The sequence below is a fragment of the Hemicordylus capensis genome, chromosome 6 (genome assembly GCF_027244095.1).
Source record: "Hemicordylus capensis ecotype Gifberg chromosome 6, rHemCap1.1.pri, whole genome shotgun sequence".
NCBI lineage: Eukaryota > Metazoa > Chordata > Lepidosauria > Squamata > Cordylidae > Hemicordylus > Hemicordylus capensis.
Window position 1 is genome coordinate 75,413,105 of NC_069662.1, and position 21,730 is coordinate 75,434,834.

At 44.2% G+C, this 21,730-nt stretch overlaps 1 protein-coding gene across 3 annotated transcripts; it reads right to left on the reverse strand.

The window, feature by feature from the left end:
- Positions 1 to 247: 247 nt before the first annotated feature.
- On the reverse strand, positions 248 to 21,605 carry PDCD6 (programmed cell death 6). 3 transcript variants are annotated; one of them, XM_053266361.1, is made up of 6 exons: positions 21,052 to 21,605; positions 20,792 to 20,853; positions 13,611 to 13,655; positions 8,540 to 8,698; positions 2,133 to 2,242; positions 248 to 1,124 (listed from the first exon to the last, which is right to left on the reverse strand). In XM_053266361.1, the coding sequence occupies exons 1-6, from the start codon at positions 21,102 to 21,104 to the stop codon at positions 1,026 to 1,028; spliced, it is 528 nt and encodes a 175-aa protein (XP_053122336.1). In that variant the 5' UTR covers positions 21,105 to 21,605; the 3' UTR covers positions 248 to 1,025. The 3 variants fall into 3 exon arrangements, with proteins under 3 accessions (XP_053122336.1, XP_053122337.1, XP_053122338.1); XM_053266362.1 differs by having other exon boundaries at positions 8,546 to 8,698; positions 21,052 to 21,599; XM_053266363.1 differs by lacking the exons at positions 13,611 to 13,655; positions 20,792 to 20,853; positions 21,052 to 21,605 and adding an exon at positions 10,353 to 10,482.
- Between the last annotated feature and the right edge of the window lie 125 nt (positions 21,606 to 21,730).

Sequence of the window (21,730 nt, forward strand, 5' to 3'; positions counted from 1 at the left end):
TTCTTCTTCTTTCCCCCCCCCTTTTTTGCTATACAGCTATAATGAAATTTACTTATTCTCACGTTCTTTCCTGTGACAATCCCCAGCTGTGAAAAGTATCCATATTTTCATCTACTACAGATGTGTTTGACATTTACACAGCAGAAGAACTCTGCTGCTGGGCTGAAGTTTCACACACCTATAGCAAAACATTTATTCCACAGTTAAATGACCTGTATTTCTTAACAGTTGCAACATAACACAGAGATCAAATAATAAGCTTCCTGTTTGAGGCGGTTTAATTCAGGAATAGTGAAGACAACTTTAGGTCCAGTTCTGTTCACTGGAGTGATGATCATATTGTTAAACCAAAATGAGGCTGTTCCCCCCACCCCCATAAAGTAGCATCCATCTTACTCTAGTCTAGTTTGTCAGTGAAGTCAACAATGAAAGAGACATGCAGATGTGGTTCAGCTTGTATATTACAGAGAAGTAAACTTGTATCTTCTACATGCCTGGCACAGCACAATATACACATCTATACTGTATACATGTGTACCTTCAAGCACATCTACTATTCAAAGCAGCCCCCAAAGCAAATTAGTCATATCCTCTGCAAGGTAAAGAACATACATATTAACTACAGCAGTTGTGGGGGCTGTAGGAAGACCCCAGGTTACCCTGAGAATCTGAGTGAGCAGGTTCAGCCCACTCAAGCAGGAGCAACTAGGCAGCAGCACAACATCATTATGAAGGCACAGGACAGAAGTCTAGCTTTTATTTTTATATTGTGTAAAAAAAGGAGGCACATGCAGTAGTGTGCAAGCTTGAGTAAGCACTCACTTGGCATTTAAATGTTACATATTCTCAAATATTTATTGTACATGATGCAAATGTTGAATTGTGGCAGGTGCTATGGCCTTAATTAGAATCTTTAAAAAGTTTACTACTTCTAAACCTGATCTATACAATATTGAGAATGAGACTTTTTTGTATAAAGAAAGTTGGCAACTTGAGTCCATATCCCAGCGAGACAGTATTCGCTGTCATACGACACTGAAGACCATGGAAAGGTACTGTTCATAGGACACTTGAATCCAGCCATCCTGATCAGTATCATAGCGTCTGAAGACATCTGTCCATTTCTAAAATAAAGAAAATTAGTTACTGTAGACTGAGCTAAGGCTTGCCTGCTGAGTTTCCCCAATGGAATTTAGACACTGCTTGTGAAAGGTTACTATGGAACATAACCCAAGTTATTAGATTAGGTCAGGGTTTAAGCATTATGGGCAGGATCCAGACTAAGGCCTGCTGAAGTTAATGACCCTTGCCTTTCTACTACCGTAGTCTGTATACTGCCCAAAGACTCAATTCAGACATGTGAAACCATGCTGTGCTGGAACCCAAATCATGGTTTGAAGCACTCGTGTGTAGAAGAGGCAAACCATGATTTACAGCTGCTTTTCTGGTTTTGTTTCCCATCTGCTCAGCACTCTGATTCAAAAATTTACTTCCATCTTGATCATACTGCAGTTCTAGAATTCAGTCACAGCAAGAAAGTCAGCATAAACTGGTTTATAAACCTTTAAAATCATCATTTTACATCCTAATTTTGCAGGCCTCCAAGCACCATGGTTTAAGAGTTGATACATCTTTTGCAACAAGGAAAAAAAGCATTCTGGCATTTTTACAGGAAATCCTCTTCCAAGAGGATTTTTAAAGGAAGCATCAATAGAGGTGAATGGGCAAGTACCAGGTTTTTGCCAGTATTATAGAATGACAACCACTATGAAAATACTTCTATGGAGAGCCTTAGGCTCATGTACTCTTCCTTTTACATACAATTAGCCTTTTTTGTGTACAACTGTAACACACTGCAGTTTCCTGTTGTGTCCAAATATGGCAAAAGAGTTTCTTGTGTACAGCCAAAATAGGAAACTGCAGACATCTCCAATTGCACCAGGAGAGGGAGAGTGTAAGCCCAAGGTTTGCAGTGTAACATTCTCCTAACATTAAACTAACATTGTATCTGTACCAGGACAATATCACTACATTCAAAAACTATGGATCTAGTTGTTGGCCATGTATGCTAAATATAATTCAACTTGGTCCCTCCTAAATACTAACTATTCAGTATCACAGTTTGCTGTTACCTGAAGAACAACACAGCACTGAATAAAGTCATCAAAAGCCACCTGTCCTCTTCTTTGTCTGTCAAACTTCTGAATAAGGATATCATAGAACTGGTCAGACAGTCGATACCCTTGAAAGAATCAAAAGCATTGATGAGTTAAATGAGGAAATGCAATTGCATCTGTACTATCGGATTAAGAAGACAATAACATGGCAGTGTATATAAGCAAATCATGCAACAAAAAACAGTAGAAATTAGAACACGTGCATTCAAATTTGGGCAATTTAATAAAGATGTGCTGTAATGGAAACAAGTAGTATAGAGCTATACCGGACACACAATAATCTTCAATGTTCCAAAAGCCAAATTAATGGCTTTCCAGCCTCAGCAACACAGAACACACCATTACAATTGGTCAACATACTGCTTATTTGTAGAAAGCACAACATGCAGTCTGACACAGAGTACCATTATGGAACTTTCTAGACAAGTAGACATTCCTGGCTCTTTATCACAAACAGAATATTAAATATTTTTTAAACAGAATATTAAACATTTGTTGAATTATTCAAGGAGCAAGCCTGTTCATGAGATTAGGACCCAGATATTTATTGTATTTCTATACTGCCTGATTCAGAAATCTCCAGGCAGTGTACAGTTAAGTGGCCATGATACAACTAGCAATAGGCTGTTTGAATACTACTTCACCTTCTCTTTTTAGAAGACCCAGTCAGGACTATCACTTTTGAGAATATGCTTAATTGCAGGTATCTTGTGGGTAGCAGCTGTATTTGCCACTTCTCAGCTTGGGCCCTGTGTATTTAAGAGAAAGTCTTCACTATGAGCCCTGTCACCTGTTAAGATAATCTGGAGAGGTTCGTCTGCAGTTGCCACCAGCTTGTCTGGCAGCTACTTGGGGATGGGCCTTCTCCATTGCTGCCCCTGGGCTTCGGAATGCATGCCCTATTCAAAAAAGAGCCTTTTCAGTGACTGCCCCACCTATGGTATTCACCTGGCCTCCTCATGCGTGGTGGCCATGTGCATGCTCAGCAACACCATGTGACCACACAAATGGCCACCCCACATGTGCGGCAGCCAGATGTGCTATAGGCAGGGCAACCACCACACGGGCTGCCAGGCAGGGCACCACTGCTTGTGGTGGCTTCCAGGTGCCAGAGGTATGAATGGTAATGTCTTTTTAAAAGTACCTCTCACCGCCACCCGACCGCCTCTGGTTATTATGTTTTCTAACTAGTATCCTAAAACACTGGTCTTTGATGAACTTATTATTTGTGTATGATTACTGAAGGTCATAAAGTAATCCGCCTCTCAGATCTACTAAAGACATGTCCTAGCTTTCAGTTTTAACTATAAAGATTGAAAAGAAAAACGATTGTCATAGAGATTGGGGCTTGCCTTCAGAGAGAAAACCTATCTATATCTACTCTTAAGTGTACCCATCGCTAATTGCATGTGTGGCGGCTCTCGTGAGAGTTTGTGAGCAGCTGCTGGATGGACGGTGACAGGCAGACGGCAGCCAGGCTGGCTGGCGGGGAAGGAAAGAGGCAGCCAGGCTGGCTGGCGGTGATGGAAAGTGCCATGGGTGGGTAGTGAGGGAAAGCAGACTGGGAGGGGGAGATGACATGATGATGGGGGAGAGACAGGGAGAACTAGGGGCACAGATGCTCTGTGCCAGATCAGCTAGTTCTAATTATTAGAACAATGGCACTAAGGGCATAGGGAGCTTGGCCGCAGTCGGAGGATGAAGTTCTCAGGCGGCTTCCCCACCCCCTAGGCTTTATAATGGTGCATGCAAAGTGCAAGCATGCCCCAAGCCACACCTCCTGCATCCAATGTCAGACACAAGGAAGCGAGCCAGTGCTGAGGATGGGGCCCATCAGAGCTTCCCTTCCTCAGTCAGTGGTTTGTAGAATCACTGACAAGGAGCTCCTTTCCCTGCCTCCCCAGTCAGTGTTTCATTGAAACGCTGCCTGATTGGGCTTCTCCCCCCTCAGCACAGCCAGTGTTACAGTGAAACTGGCTGGGGAGGAGAGAGACATGCCTTGCATTCCCAGCCAGTAAGCGTTTCATTCGCTGGATGGGTGTGGGAGGGGGCAAGTGGGCGCCGAGGGGGTGCCTTGGCAGCCTACCCAGATCCTGGCAGAGAGGGGGAGATAGCCCTCCCCTGCTTGCTCCATTGTCTCTACACCCCTGAATGGCACAAGCTAAGGAGTTTGAGATTATGGATTCAGATGAGACTGAATCACAGGTTTTTAATGAGATTTCTTCTCTTGTGAATGATCTTCAAAACAAACAGCACAGCAGGCAAATTTAGATACAGCAAACTCCAGCAACATGGGAGACAGTTGCCAACATTTCTTTACCGAATTATTAACACACTTCAAGAATATGTATTACCCCACTTGAGTGGTTTTAGTTTGCTTATTTAGTTAGTTTGTAATGTCTTTGGCTTTGTCTAGAGATGCGGAGACAGGGGGCACCTTCATTGACTGTGGGTGGTGCCAATAGTGGTGGTGAGGAATCAAAGAAGTAGCACTGGCAGGTTAACAGGCCATTACAGGGGAAGGGAAGCCAGACGTTTAATAGCTGTCTTCCCCACCGGCTGTCCATCCACCTCTTTGACCTCGGGGGGCACTGCCAACAACCCACATAGTATCGCCTTGCTCCTTTGTAATGCCAGGTTGTTCCAGAATAAACCTGAAATCATCCATGATTTGTATGAATGAAGGGGTCAACCTCGTGTGCATCACGGAGACTTGATTGGGAGAGGCTAGTGGCCCAGTCTGGTCCCAGCTTCTCCCTCCAGGGTATGCTGTAGAGGAGCAAGTGAGAGACATGGGCAGGGAGGTGATCTATAAGGACATCTCCTCCCTTACCACGGTCCTTGTTGGGGTATCTGACCATATTGAATGTGTGTACTTAAGTTTGGGGACGAGGGACAGATTTGGACTTCTATTGGTGTACCGATCGTCCCGCTGCTCAACAGAATCCCTTATTGAGCTCACAGATTCGGTTGCGGAACCCGCATTGGAATCTCCCAGACTTTTGGAGCTGAGGGACTTCAATGTTCACTTTGGGACCAACTTGTCCGGTGCAGTTCAGTTCATAGCGGCCATGACAACTATGGGCCTATCCCAAGTGGTTAAAACCCTGGACCGACACACGCTGCAGGTCACACACTTGATTTGGTCTTTTAGTCTGATCAGGGTAGTGTTCCATGGGTGGAGACCCCTGTAATTTCCCCACTGTCATGGACGGACCACCACCTGGTTAAGGTTAGGCTTACAACCACTTCCCCAGGGGTGAGGGGCCTATTAGAATGGTCCGCCCGAAGAGGTTATTGGATCCAAAAGGATTCCAAAAAGTCTTGGAGGAATTTACTGTTGGCTCTGCTGGTGATCCTGTTGATGCCCTGGTGGAGAACTGGAACAAGCTCACCAGGGCAGTAGAAACGAATGCTCCTAAGTGTCCCCTACGACCTGTTTTGAAATTGGTTCCTTGGTATGCAGAAGATCTACAGGGGCTGAAGCGGCAAGGTAGGAGACTGGAGTGCAAGTGGAGAAAGACTCAACTCAAATCTGACGGATTATGACATAGAGCAGATTTAAAGACCTATGCTCAGGAAATGTGTGGCAAAGCAGCAGTTCTTTTCTGCCCGTATTGCATCTTCAAGCTCACATCCAGCGGAATTGTTTAGGATTGTGAGGGGGATAGTACATGCACCCCCTTCCTTGAATCAGAATTTGGAGCCATCAGTTACCTGCTGTGATGTTTTAAATGAGTTTTTTGCAGACAAAAGTATCTTGTATTCGGGCCGACTTAGATGGAAACTCCACAATTATTGCGGTGTCTGAATTGGAGGTGTCCAGAAACTCCTCTTATGTGGTTCGGCTGGATCGGTTTCAGTTTGTGAATCCCGAGGATGTGGACAAGCTGTTTGGAGTGATGAGGCCTACCACTTGTTCTCTTGACTCTTGTCCGACATGGCTTGTTCTATTTAGCAGGGAGGCTGTTGTAGGAGGCCTGGTAGAAATCATAAGTGCTTCTCTGAGGGAGGGCAGGATGCCTCCTTGTCTTAAGGAGGCAATTATTAGACCTATTCTAAAGAAGCCTGCATTAGATCCCTCAGAGCTGAGGAACTATAGGCCTGTCTCCAGCCTCCCATGGCTGGGTAAGGTAATTGAGAGGGTGGTGGGCTCGCAGCTCCAGATGGTCTTGGGAGGCTGGATTATCTAGACCCATTTCAAACTGGCTTTCGAGCAGGCTATGGGTGGCCTTGGTTGGCCTGATGGATGATCTCCAATTGGGAGTGTGACTCTATTGGTCCTTTTGGATCTCTCGGTGGCTTTCAATACTATCGACCACAGTATCCTTCTGGAACGTCTGAGAGTGTTAGGAGTGGGAGACACTGTCTTACAGTGGTTCAGCTCCTACCTCTCGGGCAGATTCCAGTTGGTGTCTCTTGGAGACTGTTGCTCTTCGAAATCTTCGAGCTTATGTGTGGTGTCCCTCAGGGCTCCATACAGTCTCCAATGCTCTTTAACATCCACATTAAACCGCTGGGAGAGATCATCAGGGGATTTGGTGCGGGGTGTTATCAGTATGCTGACGACATCCAGATTCTCCATGTCAACATCATCAGAAGATGGCATAACCTCCCTAAATACCTGCCTGGAAGCAGTAATGGGCTGGATGAGGGAGAATAAACTGAAATTGAATCCAGATAAGATGGAGGTACTTATTGTGCAGGTCAGAACTCCAGAGACTATTTTGATCTGACTGTTCTAGATGGGGTCACACTTCCTCAAAAGGAACAGGTACGCAGTCTAGGAGTGCTTCTGGATCCACACCTTTCTCTGATATCTCAGGTTGAGGCAGGGGCCAGAGGGGCTTTCTATCAGCTTTGGCTGATACGCCAGCTGCGTGTGTTTCTTGAGATGAATGACCTCAAAACACTGGTTCAGAATACAGCAGCCAGATTGGTCTCTGGGTCATCTCAGAGAGACTATATCACCCCTTTGTTGTTAGAACTACACAGGCTGCCAATAGGTTTCCAGGCAAAATACAAAGTGCTAGTTATAACCTATAAAGTCCTAAATGGCTTAGGCCCTGGGTATTTAAGAGATCATCTTCTTCATTATGAGCCCAACCGCCCACTGAGGTTCTCTGGAGAGGTCTGTCTCCAGTTGCCACCAACTTGGCTGGTGGCCACATGGGGACGGGCCTTCTTGGTTGCTGCCCCAAGACTGTGGAATGTGCTCCCTACTGAAATACGATCCACCCAATCTCTGGCAATTTTTTAAAAGCACTTGAAAAACCCACCTCTTCACCCAAGATTTTTCAGCTTTTTAAGTTTTTTAGTTTTAATCTGTTTTTTATTTTTAGACTGCCTACATTGTTTTATAATCTTTGTGTATGCTTTAACTTGTTTTATGTTATTGTTAACCGCCCAGAGACGAAAGCTTGGGACAGTGTACACATCTGACAAATATATAAATAAACTTTTGAATGAGATGTTTCATATGATTGATACTCAACTGTGCTTTTATACATTATTGGGATTAATTTATGCCTGCAGAAAAATTCTGATATTGATATATCTGAGCAGGTTAAAGCTTTTGTGAATGCTCATTGCACTGTCCTTTAATCAGAATGTGCTCCCCCCACTTTTCTATTTTACCAATTTTTTTTATAATGATAATTTCTTATCTATTATATATGATCATCAGATTTTAACTGTTATTGTTCTCAGATTTTAACAATCAGATCAATAATTCCAAAACCACATCATGCCCAAGAGAGGCAGTTCTCAGATTCAAATTTATCACATATGGTAATTACTCAATAAAATGATTCATGTTTGAAGTTGAAATCCTACAAATTTCAAGTTGTTTTTACTTCACTTTTGCAAGCACATTAATAAAAAATTCTATTACATATATTTGATTTCGTGAACTTTCCTATAAGAGTAATCTTTGCAAACTGACTTTGCCCAGTCCATGATGGGCCTCACCTACCAGTACTTTATATTTCAATAACAAACATCTAAACAAACAACTTCATAAAATGCAGGTAATTTAGAATGGTTTCGTTGTCAGACATCCCACCTTCAGTATTAACAAAACACACTCCTTAGCATTACTAAATTAATTTAAAAGCCCAGAGATGTCATGGGGCTTTCTGCCAAGAAAGAGAGAGTATAATACTCTTCTAGTATTTTAAAGAGTCCACCCCTCAAACACAATGAAGAAGTTCTTCTGACAAGGTAAGCACCTCAGGGTAGCATTTTCAGTTAATTTTGTTACAAAGCAAGCCTGTTGCCCTTTGAATATTTCAATGTGCAAAATCAGTACAGCTCTAGAGGAGATCATGTGATATAGCCAACTATAATTGCAAACGAATTACCAAAACCTGTTAGTGCTTGCTTTAGTTCGTGTTTGTCAATCATTCCAGAATTGTCTCTGTCATAAGTGCGAAAGACATTTTGCCAGTCGGAGATGTATTTCCAGACTCCCGTGAATTCATTGAAGTTCACACCACCTTTGTTCTCTCTGTCAAACATGGCTGAAACAAACATAACCCAAATATTATAAACTAGCTTAACCCACACAAAGCATCTGCGCACTAGAACTTGATGGCTCCCCTCGCCCCCTTCCCCTCACTCCAGAGTTCTCTCCACCCTCACCTGAGCTGTGCTCCTACTCCTCCCCCTCCATCCCATTGCTTCCATCACCCTCATCCCTCTTGGATTCTCCTCTATCCCCCTCACCCCTCTTAGTCACAGCTGCAGCATTGCCAATCGGCCAAGCCGTAGTCCCCTAACCCCAGAGACCCCGCCACCCTCACCTGAGCTGCGCTCCTGCTCCTCCCCACAGGAATAGCAACAGCAGTTGACCGGGCCCTTGCTCAGTCCCCTCAGGATGCTGACAGGCTCAGGCCCGTCCCTCACCTGCCTGCCTCCCTCCTCCAATGGCCTATGTAGCTCCAAGCAGTGGCGACGGTTGACCGGGCCCTTCCTCACGGCTGCCACTGCCACCATGGCCACTCTTTCCCCTCAGGACACTGACAGGCCGAGGCCCATCCCTTGCTGCCAAGGTGAGAAAGGAGGCAGAGACAGCAGCGATGGCAGCGGAGGGTGGCAGCCCCAGATGCAGGATGAGGAGGAAAGCGCCCGCCCATGAAGAGGGTGGGGGCCACCAGTGTTGCCAGTTACCATTGCCCTGGAATGGCTGCCCTTCTCTTTGGGTGCCCTAGTGGTTGTGTGACAGGCAGAAACTTGGCAGGGGAAGCATCCCTGGAGACAGACAGGCGATGCTGCACCTTCTGGATTTCTGCCTATGCAACACCTGAGAAGCTGCCTGGGGTGGGGTGGGGAGTGGGTAATACTTGGGGGCAGCAATCGATGGAGTGGGTAGGTTGAATGGGGTGTCTGCCTGAGGACTGTTTGGGTCAAAAGGGAAGGTAGAGAAGTAAAGATCTGGTCATCAGTGTCATGGGATGTGGCACTGCCATGAGATGTGCTGGCGGACATCAGCTTGGATGGCGGACATCAGCTTGGATGGCTTTAAAAGGGGCTTATACAGAGCCATGGAGGACAGGTCTATCAAGGGCTACTAGTCTGGTGGCTATAGGCCACCTCCAGCCTCTGAGGCAGGATGCCTCTAAATACTAGTTGCAGGGGAACAATGGTAGGAGAGAGGGCATGCATATAGAGGAGAGCTAGTCTTGTGGTAGCAAGCATGACTTGTCTCCTTAGCTAAGCAGGGTCCACCCTGGTTGCATATAAATGGGAGACTACATGTGTGAGCACTGTAAGATATTCCCCTCAGGGGGATGGAGCCACTTTGGGAAGAGCAGAAGGTTTCAACTTCCCTCCCTGGCAGCATCTCCAAGACAGGGCTGAGAGAGACTCCTGCCTGCAACCTTGGAGAAGCGGCTGCCAGTCTGTGAAGACAATACTGAGCTAGATAGACCAATGGTCTGACTCAGTATATGGCAGCTTCCTAGGTTCCTTCTTTCTCTCTTCCCCTCCCTCCCCCTTCCTGAGTTAACAGATCTTGTTCCGTCATCTTATTCGCATAGTGGCAGTCTCCTGAAGGGGTTCTTTCCTCCCTCAAAACCCATCTCTTTCCAGACCCCTGCCCACTATCTTTTTATATACATAGATTCTTCTCTCCTCTACAATCTTTCCACCAGTAACAGTTGCATTCCAACTGACCTTAACCATCACAGGCTCCTCTTCCCTATCTGTATATGGGATTCCCACTGCCCAATCACCATGGTGCTCCTGCTCTGTTACCTCTGATTGGTAAAGCACTGTGTGGGTGAGGCTTGCCACACACCACCTAAGCTTTTTATATAGAGAGAAGAAGATAAGAAATTGCAACCAGCAGTTTTCTACTGCTTTCCTATTTAATAAGTGGCAGGTACATATAATCAGATACGCAGAATGCCTCATAGAAAAACTAATGGCTTTAACTATTATTTCCTTCTGCTGTTCATGCCAAGAAGGAGAAACAGCAACAGAAGTAGCTCCTACACAGGGAGGAAAATGGGTTCTATTCTTACTCCAGAAAAGCACTGAATATACTCAGAACTGTACCCTAAAAGTATTCCCATCTTTTCCTAAAACAACTCTTCACAATCACAAGGACTTTTATGACTTAGCCATCACATAATTTCCTGTGGTGTGCTGACACCTCCAGGTATCATCACAAGTGGTACAGCAAGATATTGTATGTGTTTTTTTTAAAATGGAATTTTTACTGAAAGTTTCTATAAAAAACAATGCACATACATTTAATCATGAAAAAAAAAATAGTGGCTTACAGCCATGGACATGCTTGTTGATACAAGCAACTTCTTGTGTTCCAACATCCCCAAGACAACAGCATTTGTATATAAATGTAACCAAGTCTAATATGGATTACAATCCATTAATACAGCATAAAAGAAAAACATTAAGCATAGGGGAAACATCTATCAAGTTCTCTCCAAGGGAGCAAGACCTTACACATACCGTACATTTTTTACACAATCCTGAACACTGTTCATTGCTGCTTTGTTATACACCCTCAAAATTCTGAGTCAAGAAGGAAAGTTGGCAGGTTATGTGAAGAAATAAAGCAGAATGTCAAGAAATAGAAGAGTAGTGCTCCACCAGCGGAAACATTTTCTGTGAAACTGTGTTTGCACAAGAACCCCTTCCTTTCATTTACAAGAGGAGTGTCTGCTGACAGAGATCCCTCCACTCAGGGTCAGGATACCCTTTCCTCTCACCAACTTGCAAATAACTTATTTCAGTGGTTGCTACATAGTCACTCAGAAGAAACTGGAAGAACTAATCTTGTAGATAGACTAAGATTCTGGACTGTCAACAGCTGACACTGCAGTCTGTTGGCACTGTAATTCTAATTATACAGCTGTTTTATAATTTGGTTGTAGTGCAAAGAAGTGACCATGTTTTTGAAGAAGTTGATAGACCTAGAGGGGAAGTTCTGAATGCATACTTCGTTCCCTCCAAATATAGCTCTTCTGAATATTTGTGAAGATATTGGTTCCAACAATGCAAAACTTTAATATACTTAACTGCTGCCAGAATGCAGGTAGCTAAAAACTGCAAGCCTACACAAATTCCCTCATTAAGCAAAAGCTGTCAAAATACTTGTCAAAAGTAACAGTCAAAAATAAGCCATCAGTGATGACCCACTGACAGCAAGCAAGACTGGAAACAATTTTAAATTAATTAGATAATTTATAAAACAGTTTGAACCTTTAGATCTCCAAACAGCTTGGGATCAGGTTATCTGAAAGAGTGCTTTAACCCATATGTCCCTACTTGGACCTTGAGATCTTCTGAGACCCTGCTCAGAGTAACTCTGCCAAACGAAGTAAGGTGGGTGGCTACTAGAGAGAGGGTATTTTCGGTGGTGGCACCCCCTTAACGCAATAGCCTCTCCAGTGAGACTTGCCTGGTAAAGAAGACCTTTGTCCACCCAGGCCTTTTAAAAAGGTTTTTAAAAGTTTTAAAACTGTTTTTGTATTGTATTTTCTGTTGTGTTTCAATGCGTTTTAATTTTTTTTTAATTCAATTGTTTTACTTTGTGAGCCACCCAGAAAACAATCATCATGGTGCAGCCAACAAATGAAATCATCATTTTAAAAGGTTTCCATAGGATAACATGCAAGAACAAGCTTTTTAAAAGTTGAAGAACAATACAATATAACATTTCTCCTCTTTAATGAGATTATAGTGTCTCACATATATTATAGATATACATACAGTCCCTGAACTATCAGCAAAAGCTCCTTTCATCGTGAGCTTCCACTGATGGATTACTGTCTTGCCGAAAGCTGGGGGCTGATGTCCAGACTACGCAAGCAAGAGGGAAAATGTTTCACACATGCAATGGGAAAAGGCACTTTTCACTATCTGCCCTTTCTTCTGCAGTTCATTCTGCCTCTTGAAAATATGTCCCCACAGGCTGTGGGGTATGCTGTACACTCTGTCCTTTCTCTTGCAAAGTCAATCTTGATGTTAATATGCTCCAATTAAGACGTGTGTGTGTGTATATATAAAATAAAGAAAAAATTTCCACTGAAGAAAAGCCCTTCGCAAACCTGGAAAAAACCCTCCCTCAGGTTCTATAGTATGATACAGCTACTACTGGAAAGAAAGATACTAAACATATATGGTAACTTCATACAGCGGGTGGAAAGAGAACTGGGTGTAATAATGGTGTGTCTTTAAAATGTTCCCAAACCATAATTTTAAAACTATTGAAAAATTCTTGCTTTTATGGTATAGAATGGCTGGTAGGGATGTGCATGGAATCGGGCGGGGGTGGTTCAAAGGCGAGGGGGTGCTGTTTTAAGGGTGGGGGAGGGTGCACTTACCCCGCCCACTGCTCTTCCCCTGCCAGCGCTCCGATTTTCTAAAGTCCCTTGGGGCAGCAGCGTACCTCCCTGCCACCCCATAGTTTACCGGAACTATCTGGAAGTAGCCAATATGCCTGCGTGCGCCCGACATGTGTGCGCCCAGGTGAAGAGCAGGAGGAGTAGTAAGTGCACCCCCCCGTCCTTAAAGCAGCACCCCCCCACCTTCGAACCAGTTCGGAGGCCCATAAAGGGCCTCCGAACTGGTTCCGTGCACATCCCTAATGGATGGTAGGAACAGGAGAGAAAGTGGGAGAAATTGAATACCTCGTCCTATTTTGATATTCTCATGCAGCAGATTGGTTCACATAAGGCTAATGAAGAAAAAGGGCATCCTAAAAGCATTCCCATTTTGCATGAAAAGCTAAGTAGGCTAGGATTTAAAGGCCACTATTGTCAAGATTAGTCTATGCAACAACAACAATATTTTCTCCATTGGCTCAGCTTTGTTTACCATTTTTGCCCTATGAACAACAAGAACAATGCTGCAGTGAGTACAATACAAAAGCAAATAAGTTTAAATATCCCAAATATTACTTACATAAAACAGACCTAACTGTTGCTGGGTTAAATGGAGTCCATGTTCCTAGAAGAGAAAGAAAATAAAACCATCAAGAAAGCACACACACGGAAAAGTGTTTATAAGTTTGTGATCATTTAGGTACCATGTTATTTTAGCTCAGGCCTTTTGCTGTACAAGCACAAAGTGAAAAATGTCAAACAGAGGTATGGCTGGATTTTATAATAATTGCCATGAGTCTTTATGGAATTTGCATGAATTCTGCTATATAAATCTGCATTTTTGTTTTCCATTGTAAAATACAAAAACTGCATAAAATAAGGCAAACAAAAACCTAATACAATTTATCTACATCTAATCCATTTTTAAAAGAAAAATACATAGTTTATATAAACATAAACCAAGGTTTGGAAGCGAGTAATAGGTCACAGTTTATTTCTAATGAATAAGAATAAACCAAGAACACTACTTGAAAAACACCTGAGATTTCCTGCCTATCGGGAGCAAGGAGTGGAAGTTAACTCTTTGTGAGCTGTGACCTCCTACTTCGAGGGAGAAATGGGCTTTAACCACAATTCTGAGTAACATCTGAACCAGCCCTTACAAACTAACCACAATTAGATGAAATAAACCATAGCTCCATGTTATGTCTGAAGCAGTTTAACAAAACATTTCTGTAGCACTGATTAGATGTTTATATGCTGTACTGCCCATGGGGTGATAGCTTAAGGGAGGTTAAGCAATCAGCTCTTTTACATCCAAACACAAAAGGCAGTCAGCATGCTGAAATCTGAATGCAACACTCTCATTACGTTATGTAACCATTACTTGAACTCCTTGATATGTTATGTAACCAGCTAGTGTCCGTTTTTTAATAATACTAAAATACGTTTTAAAAGCATGAAGGATCATTTCAGACACAAGTTAACACTTTTGTAATCACAGATGCTCTTCCAGTTTTGCTAGCCACTACCATTTTATATAAATTTCCAATTTCAGATATTAGAGTGTTTTTTTTAACTTTAACTATGCTGTCATAACATTACAGTGGTCCCTCGACTTACAAACTACTCGACATAAGTATTTTTCGAGTTACAAACGGCAGTTTTAGATCCGGTTTTAGATGCGGTTTTTTCGACTTACAAATTTTTAGATGGGGTTTCCTCGACTTACGAATTTTACATGCGGTTTCCTTGACTTGCCTGCCTGTTTACTGCCTGTTTATTCTTGAAAAGAAATGTTCCTGTGCAGTTTGCAAGCCTTACTGGGGGTCTGGGTCTTTTTTCTAGGCTCCGGAACGCATTAATCCGTTCCCAATGCATTCCTATGGGAAACCGCTTTTCGACTTACGAATTTTTCGACTTACAAATGTGCATTCGGAACAGATTAATTTCGTAAGTAGAGGGACCACTGTATGTCTTTTATCAAATATCCTAACAATTTCTGGCCCAGACGAGGCTCTACACAGTCCTAGATAACCCCAATGTGAAAGTTACAAGTGTCCAAACTTAAGAACATAAGAACAGCCCTGCTGGATCAGGCTCAAGGCCTATCTAAGTTCTTGTAGTGATGTGCCCGGACCGGTCCAGAGGCCATTCTAAAGGCCTCCGGGCCGGTCCGGACCTGGGCGGTTCGGGGTTTGGGCGATTCGGGTGGGGGGTTGCTTTAAGAGCGGGGGGAGGGTTTACTTACCCCACCCGCCGCTTTCCCCCTCCATCGCTCGTAGTTTTTCTAGTAATTGGAGCGGCAGGATACCTCCCTGCCACCCCTTCCCCCATTTCACTTGAAAAGGCTCCCAGAAGTCTTCTGCGCGCACCTGCACACGTCACGGAGGCGTGAAGCGCACGCATGATGTGTGCACGTGGAGAAGACTTCTGGGAGCCTTTTCAAGCGAAATGGGGGAAGGGGTGGCAGGGAGGTATCCTGCCGCCCCAATTACTAGAAAAACTATGGGCAACGGAGGGGGAAAGCGGCGAGAGGGGTAAGTAAACCCTTCCCCTGCTCTTAAAGCAACCCCCCACCCCAGTGCTGGACCGCAGTTCGGCGGTTCCGTGTACACCCCTAGTATCTTGTTGTGCACATGGCCTACCAGTTGTCTCTGAGAACATCTTGGCTCGGAAGCTTCTGGCATTGTATATAAACACCTCTCTGACCTGGTGTTGGCATATGCTATCTCCCTTACCATCATTTGATCTTTTTGACCAGCTGTCATTTGCTTCTGTCTGCTCTACTTCTGGTTCTACTCTGTCCCCTTCTGGTTTATCAGAAATGTTTGCACCCTCACACCTTAGGGGATTTTGCTTGCCCAACCGGATACCACCCAGTTCCTGTTGGCAATCCCCCAGGCATCTTTTTAAAAGCTGCTCCAAGACCATTTTTTATTTTAAGCAGCAGCAGCACCAGCCTGGTTCCATCTTGGTACTTAGATCCATGGGTGTCTAAAGAAGCATCTTGAATGGAGAAGGGAAAAAGCAGGTGGGGGTGGCCACTGTTCCCTCTAAGGCGTGCACATGCTCACACTTTTTCTGACGTCAGTTAATTTTAGATCCTGCTCAGGTTGAATCAGAAAGGCCCCACTCTGAATGCACGTGCCCGCACACTGCCTTGATACTGCCGCCCAGAACAAAACTCAATTAGCACACAGATGAAAAAAAGTAGAGAGAACACTGGTGGTGGCAGCATGAGAGATCAGGAGAAAGGACTCGGTATCAGGTACTGGCTTGCTCTCAGCCATCTTTACAAGCAGACACTTCCAAACACTCACAACTTGAGACACGGCCATTAGACAGCTCTACTCTTGTTTTCTCTTTCCCACACGAGTATACAGAACTCAGTAGAATCTCATGAACTAAACCTGAGGTATGCCAAAGGTAAACCATGGTCCATTGGTGGACCATGTACAAGTGACTTACAGTGTACAGAGTACAGAGCCCCTGGTGGCGCAGTGGTAAAACTGCTGCCCTGTAACCAGAAGGTTACAAGTTCGATCCTGACCAGGGGCTCAAGGTTGACTCAGCCTTCCATCCTTCCGAGGTCGGTAAAATGAGTACCCAGAATGTTGGGGGCAATATACTAAATCATTGTAAACCGCTTAGAGAGCTCTGGCTATAAAGCGGTATATAAATGTAAGTGCTATTGCTATTGCTAAATCAGTCCCTCTGTGAACTAGGCCAGGGGGTTCCCACCTGTGGTCCTCCAGATGCTGCTGAACTACAACTATCATCATCCCTAGTCACAAGGGGATGATGGGAGTTGTAGTTCAGCAACATCTGGGGGGCCACAGGTTGGGAACTCCCGAACTAGACACCTCAGGTCTCCACATGGCTCTTGCATTTCAGTCTAGCTTTCAGCACCCAAATTTGCCCCGACACCACCAGCAGTTCTTCAATGAACTCTTTCTCCAGTCCTACACTCACTACCCTTCATACTTCACTTGTGTACTCCCAACAGTTAATCTTCTATTTAAACACAGTTCTAACCGCCCAGAGATGAAAGTTTGGGCAGTATACAAGTTAAACAAACAAACAAACAAACACCTGCAGATCCTCGAATCCTTCCCACACCCACCCCTACTCCAAGGATTTCGAGAGTAGTATAAAGCCTTTGTTGTGACTACATTTGACCAGAACTTCAGTATCTTCCCATTTTTAGGAATTTAGAGATATTAAAGAGGAGAGAAAAATATACTGAGAAGGTGCAGGTGCAGAAAGGGGTGGGGTTGAGGGAAGACAGTTGATAAAATTCCATAACAGCTAGTACATCGCACAAATGCACCAGAAAGCCTTTCTGGGGAAAGAGAACAGCTGCTTCAATGTTTGAAATTTGGTTTTCCTAGACTTATATAAATATGGCAACTCAAAAGCTTTCAAAATGCATTTCTCCCCTAAGTGGTATAGCATTAAAAAATGTTGAAGGCTTTTGGACTGGTGGGTTGGGCAAAGGGGTCTTCAAGAGATAGATAATAGGAGGCATGTTTAAAATATTCCATCATAAGCACTGCAATAATGCTGTTTTCAACTAGCTTTTCTGACATTTCTTACTTTATTATTATTTTTAAGTTTGTCTGACTTGGGCCAGGTTTATTTTTTAAACAAAATTTCAGTCCAGGCCAGTGAGCAATTTTGAGAGGAAGACCAGAATGGGGGTGACAGTGGGGAACAGATTATGCATTTTACCCCCACAAAGAAAGAACTTTACTTTCTTAATGCAACTCTGCTGTTGTAAGTTTCCAAAAATGTAACAGCCCACCAAACTCCAATTTGGCAGCATTATTCTGGGAGGGCTCTGTTAGAACAGGGTATGCTTTGTTGATAGGTGGATGGAATTTCCAATAGGTGGTGAGCACATATTTCCATGCTACAGTTTGCCCTTCTAAACAGGACTTGTTACAGTGCAAAGCAGAAAACTCAGACAGTAAGACTACTATCCGCCATAGTGCTCCCTTACAACTTGCAATAGCTTTTGCAAGTATTAAGAAGGTATTAGCAGCACTAAGAAATACCTACTTTTACAAGTATTAAGAAGGTATATTAGCAGCACTAAGAAATACCTACAAGTTCAGTCTATTCTGATGCTCTTCAAATTCTAAATTCAATCTGATTTTATTCCAGTATGGTTCAAAATATGATGCAATCCTATATCTGTAACTTCTCCATGCTAATCTAACAGGTCACACAGACCTCCGCAGACTAAATATCTGAGATCCCAACAACAAAGAGTTACCCATGTAAACTTGAGGGTAAAGTTGTGCCATGGAGTCGGTGTCGACTCCTGGTGACTACGGAGCCATGTGGTTGTCTTTGGTAGCATACAGGAGGAATTTGCCATTGCCATCTCCCATGCAGTATGAGATGATCCCTTTCAGCATCTTCCTATATCACTGCTGCTTGATATAGGTGTTTCCCATAGTCTGGAAAAAATACCAGCAGGGATTCGAACCAGCAACCTCTTGCTCCCTAGGCAAGTTACTTCCCCACTGCGCCATTAGGTACAGTGGTAAGTATTTGTGGCAATGTGTTGTTAGATACAGTAACAGTAAATGACCAAAATCACACCCACACCCCAACTGGAAAAAAAATCTCACCAAACCACAAATACTCAGGTCGCAGTTGGCAACACCTGCCGCAATTTCCCAGCCGCGGATACTCAAAACCGTGATTGGGAAATCCGCAGTTGATGAGGGATGACTGTAGAAGGTTACTTTGTTTTACTTTCAACAGCCTCCCTTATCACATACTATTCTCAAGGCCAAACTAGATGCTACACAGAAGTTCAGTAACTAGAATTCCTGCTGTCCTCCCCACCCCGCTGAGGGGAGGTGGTTAGACTGGGGCCATAGCATTTTTTTTTGCCCCGATACCAATTGCCCCACTTAAGTCACCCCCATAAAGCTATAGCTGTAGAGGGGGAAGTGTACAGGCAAGTTTTTGCATACACACCATACTTTTCCTCTCCGCAGTTAATAGACGTTTAGGGTAGGGTTGGGGGAAGAGTTGGATTGGAGCCATGGTGTGTGTGGGGAAGGGTTAGATGCTTCTCCAAATCCCACCACCACAGCCATTTTTTTCAAAAAGAAGTGTAACAATGGCACTCCCAACTTCATGTCTACTAAGGCCCTCCAATTATCATAGCTCTGTAACCCCAAACCTTAGCCCATTTAGCCATCTTTAATGCACAAGAACTTCACTTAACACAGATATATTTCCTCTTGACAATTCCCAACCACTCTTGTATTCAAATTTACAATCATTAAGCAATAATAAAGTTGTAGAAAGTTGCCCTACGCATTTGTGGGGGTATTTGTATAGGGACAGATTGCAAGCAAGAATTGTCTTCTTTGCTAAGCAGGATCCACCCTAGTTTGCCTTTTAATGAGAGAATATATGTGAGCAGAGCACTGTAAGATATTCCCCATGAGGGATGGGGTCGCTCCAAGATAGGGATGAGAAAGACTCCTGCCTGTAATCTTGGAGAACCTGCTGCCAGTCTGTGTAGACAATACTGAGCTAGATGGACCAATGGTCTGACTCAGTATAAGGCAGCTTCCTATGTATCTTCCTATGTCTTACTTCTGAGATCTGCTTAGCACTTGGCATGCAAGTAGCAAAGCCAAGGCCTTCTTGTAGCAGCATCACAACTGTGGAACTCTCTTCCCAGGCAGCTGGGACATGCTCCTTTCCTCTCCCTGCAGTTATTGAAAGACTCTCGCCTGTAACCTTGGAGAAGCTGCTGCCAGTATGGGTAGACAATACTGAGCAGATGGACCAATGATCTGACTCATTATATGGCAGATATGAGTCAGACTCTCTCTCCCTGCCCCACCTGGACATCACAGTTTTTCAACATACAGATTTTCATGAATGGCACATTTCTTTTTCATTTTGAGTACACAAGCTGGAAAACCACAACTAGCACACATGGTAAGAGACATGTATTTGTGATTTAACACAATGTACAATCTACATCTACTTTTCCTAAAGAGAAGCCATTTCTATCTAAGACTCTTGGAAGGAAACCAAAAATACAATTATTCCACAATATATGTGTTACCACATAGTCCTCCAAGGATATCAGGACAATGTGTACATCTTTTTGTTTGTTTTAATACCCTCACAACCACCAACTAGGACTGAGGAGAGGTTTGGATGAAGAAGTGAACTTTGGTCAAGGAAATCCACACCTTTATTACTTTAAAGCCCTGTGCACGTGAAAGATCATCCTTGGTGATCAGCTGAAGCAGCTCTACTCTGACCCCCAACATTTTGGAAAAGAAGCCCATAAGAATTCAGAGCAGGCTTTCTAAGAGATTGTACAAACTCTTTAGCACTCCATATCCAGAGAAAATCCACCTAAATTTTCTCCCCTTGTTTAATTAAAGAAAGGGGAAAAAGAGCCATTCCAGAGAGCTTTCCCTGGGTCAGTTTGGTTTTCATGTTTTTGCTGCTGCTGCCACTGAGTTTTGATATATTTCTTCCTGTTACATCTGGATGGTTGGATTTTATTTTGGAATTGTTTGATTTTGTTGTACAATGCTTGGTGTATTTTGAATTTTAAAAACCATTTAAAGATCGTCCATATTCTGTCCTGTACTCCACACTGGAGCAACTGAGGTGAATGTTGGGGAATGGGGGAAGTAAAGAAAGAAAACGATTCTACCACCAAGACTGGGGGATCAGAAAAGAGGAAGGGAGGTCTCGCCTTACCGTTGGAGAGTGCCTGCTGGAGCTCACTGTCCGAGATGATCCCGCTGCGGTCTTTATCAACCCTGGGTCAAAATACAATAGAAAGTTTTTTACTGACGGGACTGGAGTGGGGTGGGGTGGGGTGGGAACAGACAGCCTATCCCCTACCGTTAACAGCCCCATACCTAGAAATGGAGAAAGGGCGAAGGGGTAGCCTCGCAATGATGCATGTCGCCTGAGACCAGAGTGGGAGCCCAGGGAAGAGGAATTGGGCGACTCACCTCTGAAAGACACCCCACAAGAAGCTCGCGTCGGTCATCCCCATCGCCGCCATCGCCCAGATCAGATCAGCGACGAGACACCCGGACGGGAAGGAAGGAAACGAAAAGAAAAGGGAAAGAAGAAGGCGAGGCACACCGCCGCGGGCTGGCTGAGGAGGGCCCCGCTCGCCACTCTAGTTCCGGGTTCCAGACAGAAGCTCAACTCAGGAGAAGCCCCGCCTCTTCCTGACGCCCACGGCCTCCTCGAAGATACGGAGCCCCCCCGCGCCTCAGCTCCTGGCAGCAGGAGGAGGAGGAGGAAGGAGGAACGGGCTGTTTTCGAGGGATTAAGGAGCGTCATCTTCCGGACTGGAGAGAACTGCCTGCCTTAATCCGCGCGCGCTGTTTCTTTCTCCCCATAGAGAAAGAAAAGCTTAGAGGAATACGCAATCTCAACTTCCGATACAAATTGAAAGCCGCCGTTGATGCAAACATCTTATTAAAAACCCATTTTTTCACACGAAGCCCCCCCCCCCTTATTAGAGAGAGCATGATCTGCTGTCCTGATGCTTTCTTTTGTTTGATGGGAAGCTACGTAGCAGCTGCCGGCCAGCTCTCACTTCCGTTAAGGGCGCCAAAAAACCCGAACAACCTCGGAAGTTCTTTGTCGAACATGAGACGGATCTCTTTCTTCTTATCT

Excerpts from the sequence above, each read along its gene's own strand:
- PDCD6 (XM_053266361.1), bottom strand. The coding sequence starts at position 21,104 with ATGGCGGCGATGGGGATGACCGACGCGAGCTTCTTGTGGGGTGTCTTT. Across the intron at positions 20,854-21,051 it reads TTGTGGGGTGTCTTTCAGAG|GGTTGATAAAGACCGCAGCG; the intron begins GTGAGTCGCCCA and ends ATTTTGACCCAG. Across the intron at positions 8,699-13,610 it reads AACAGTTAGGTCTGTTTTAT|CCATGTTTGACAGAGAGAAC; the intron begins GTAAGTAATATT and ends TGTTTGTTTCAG.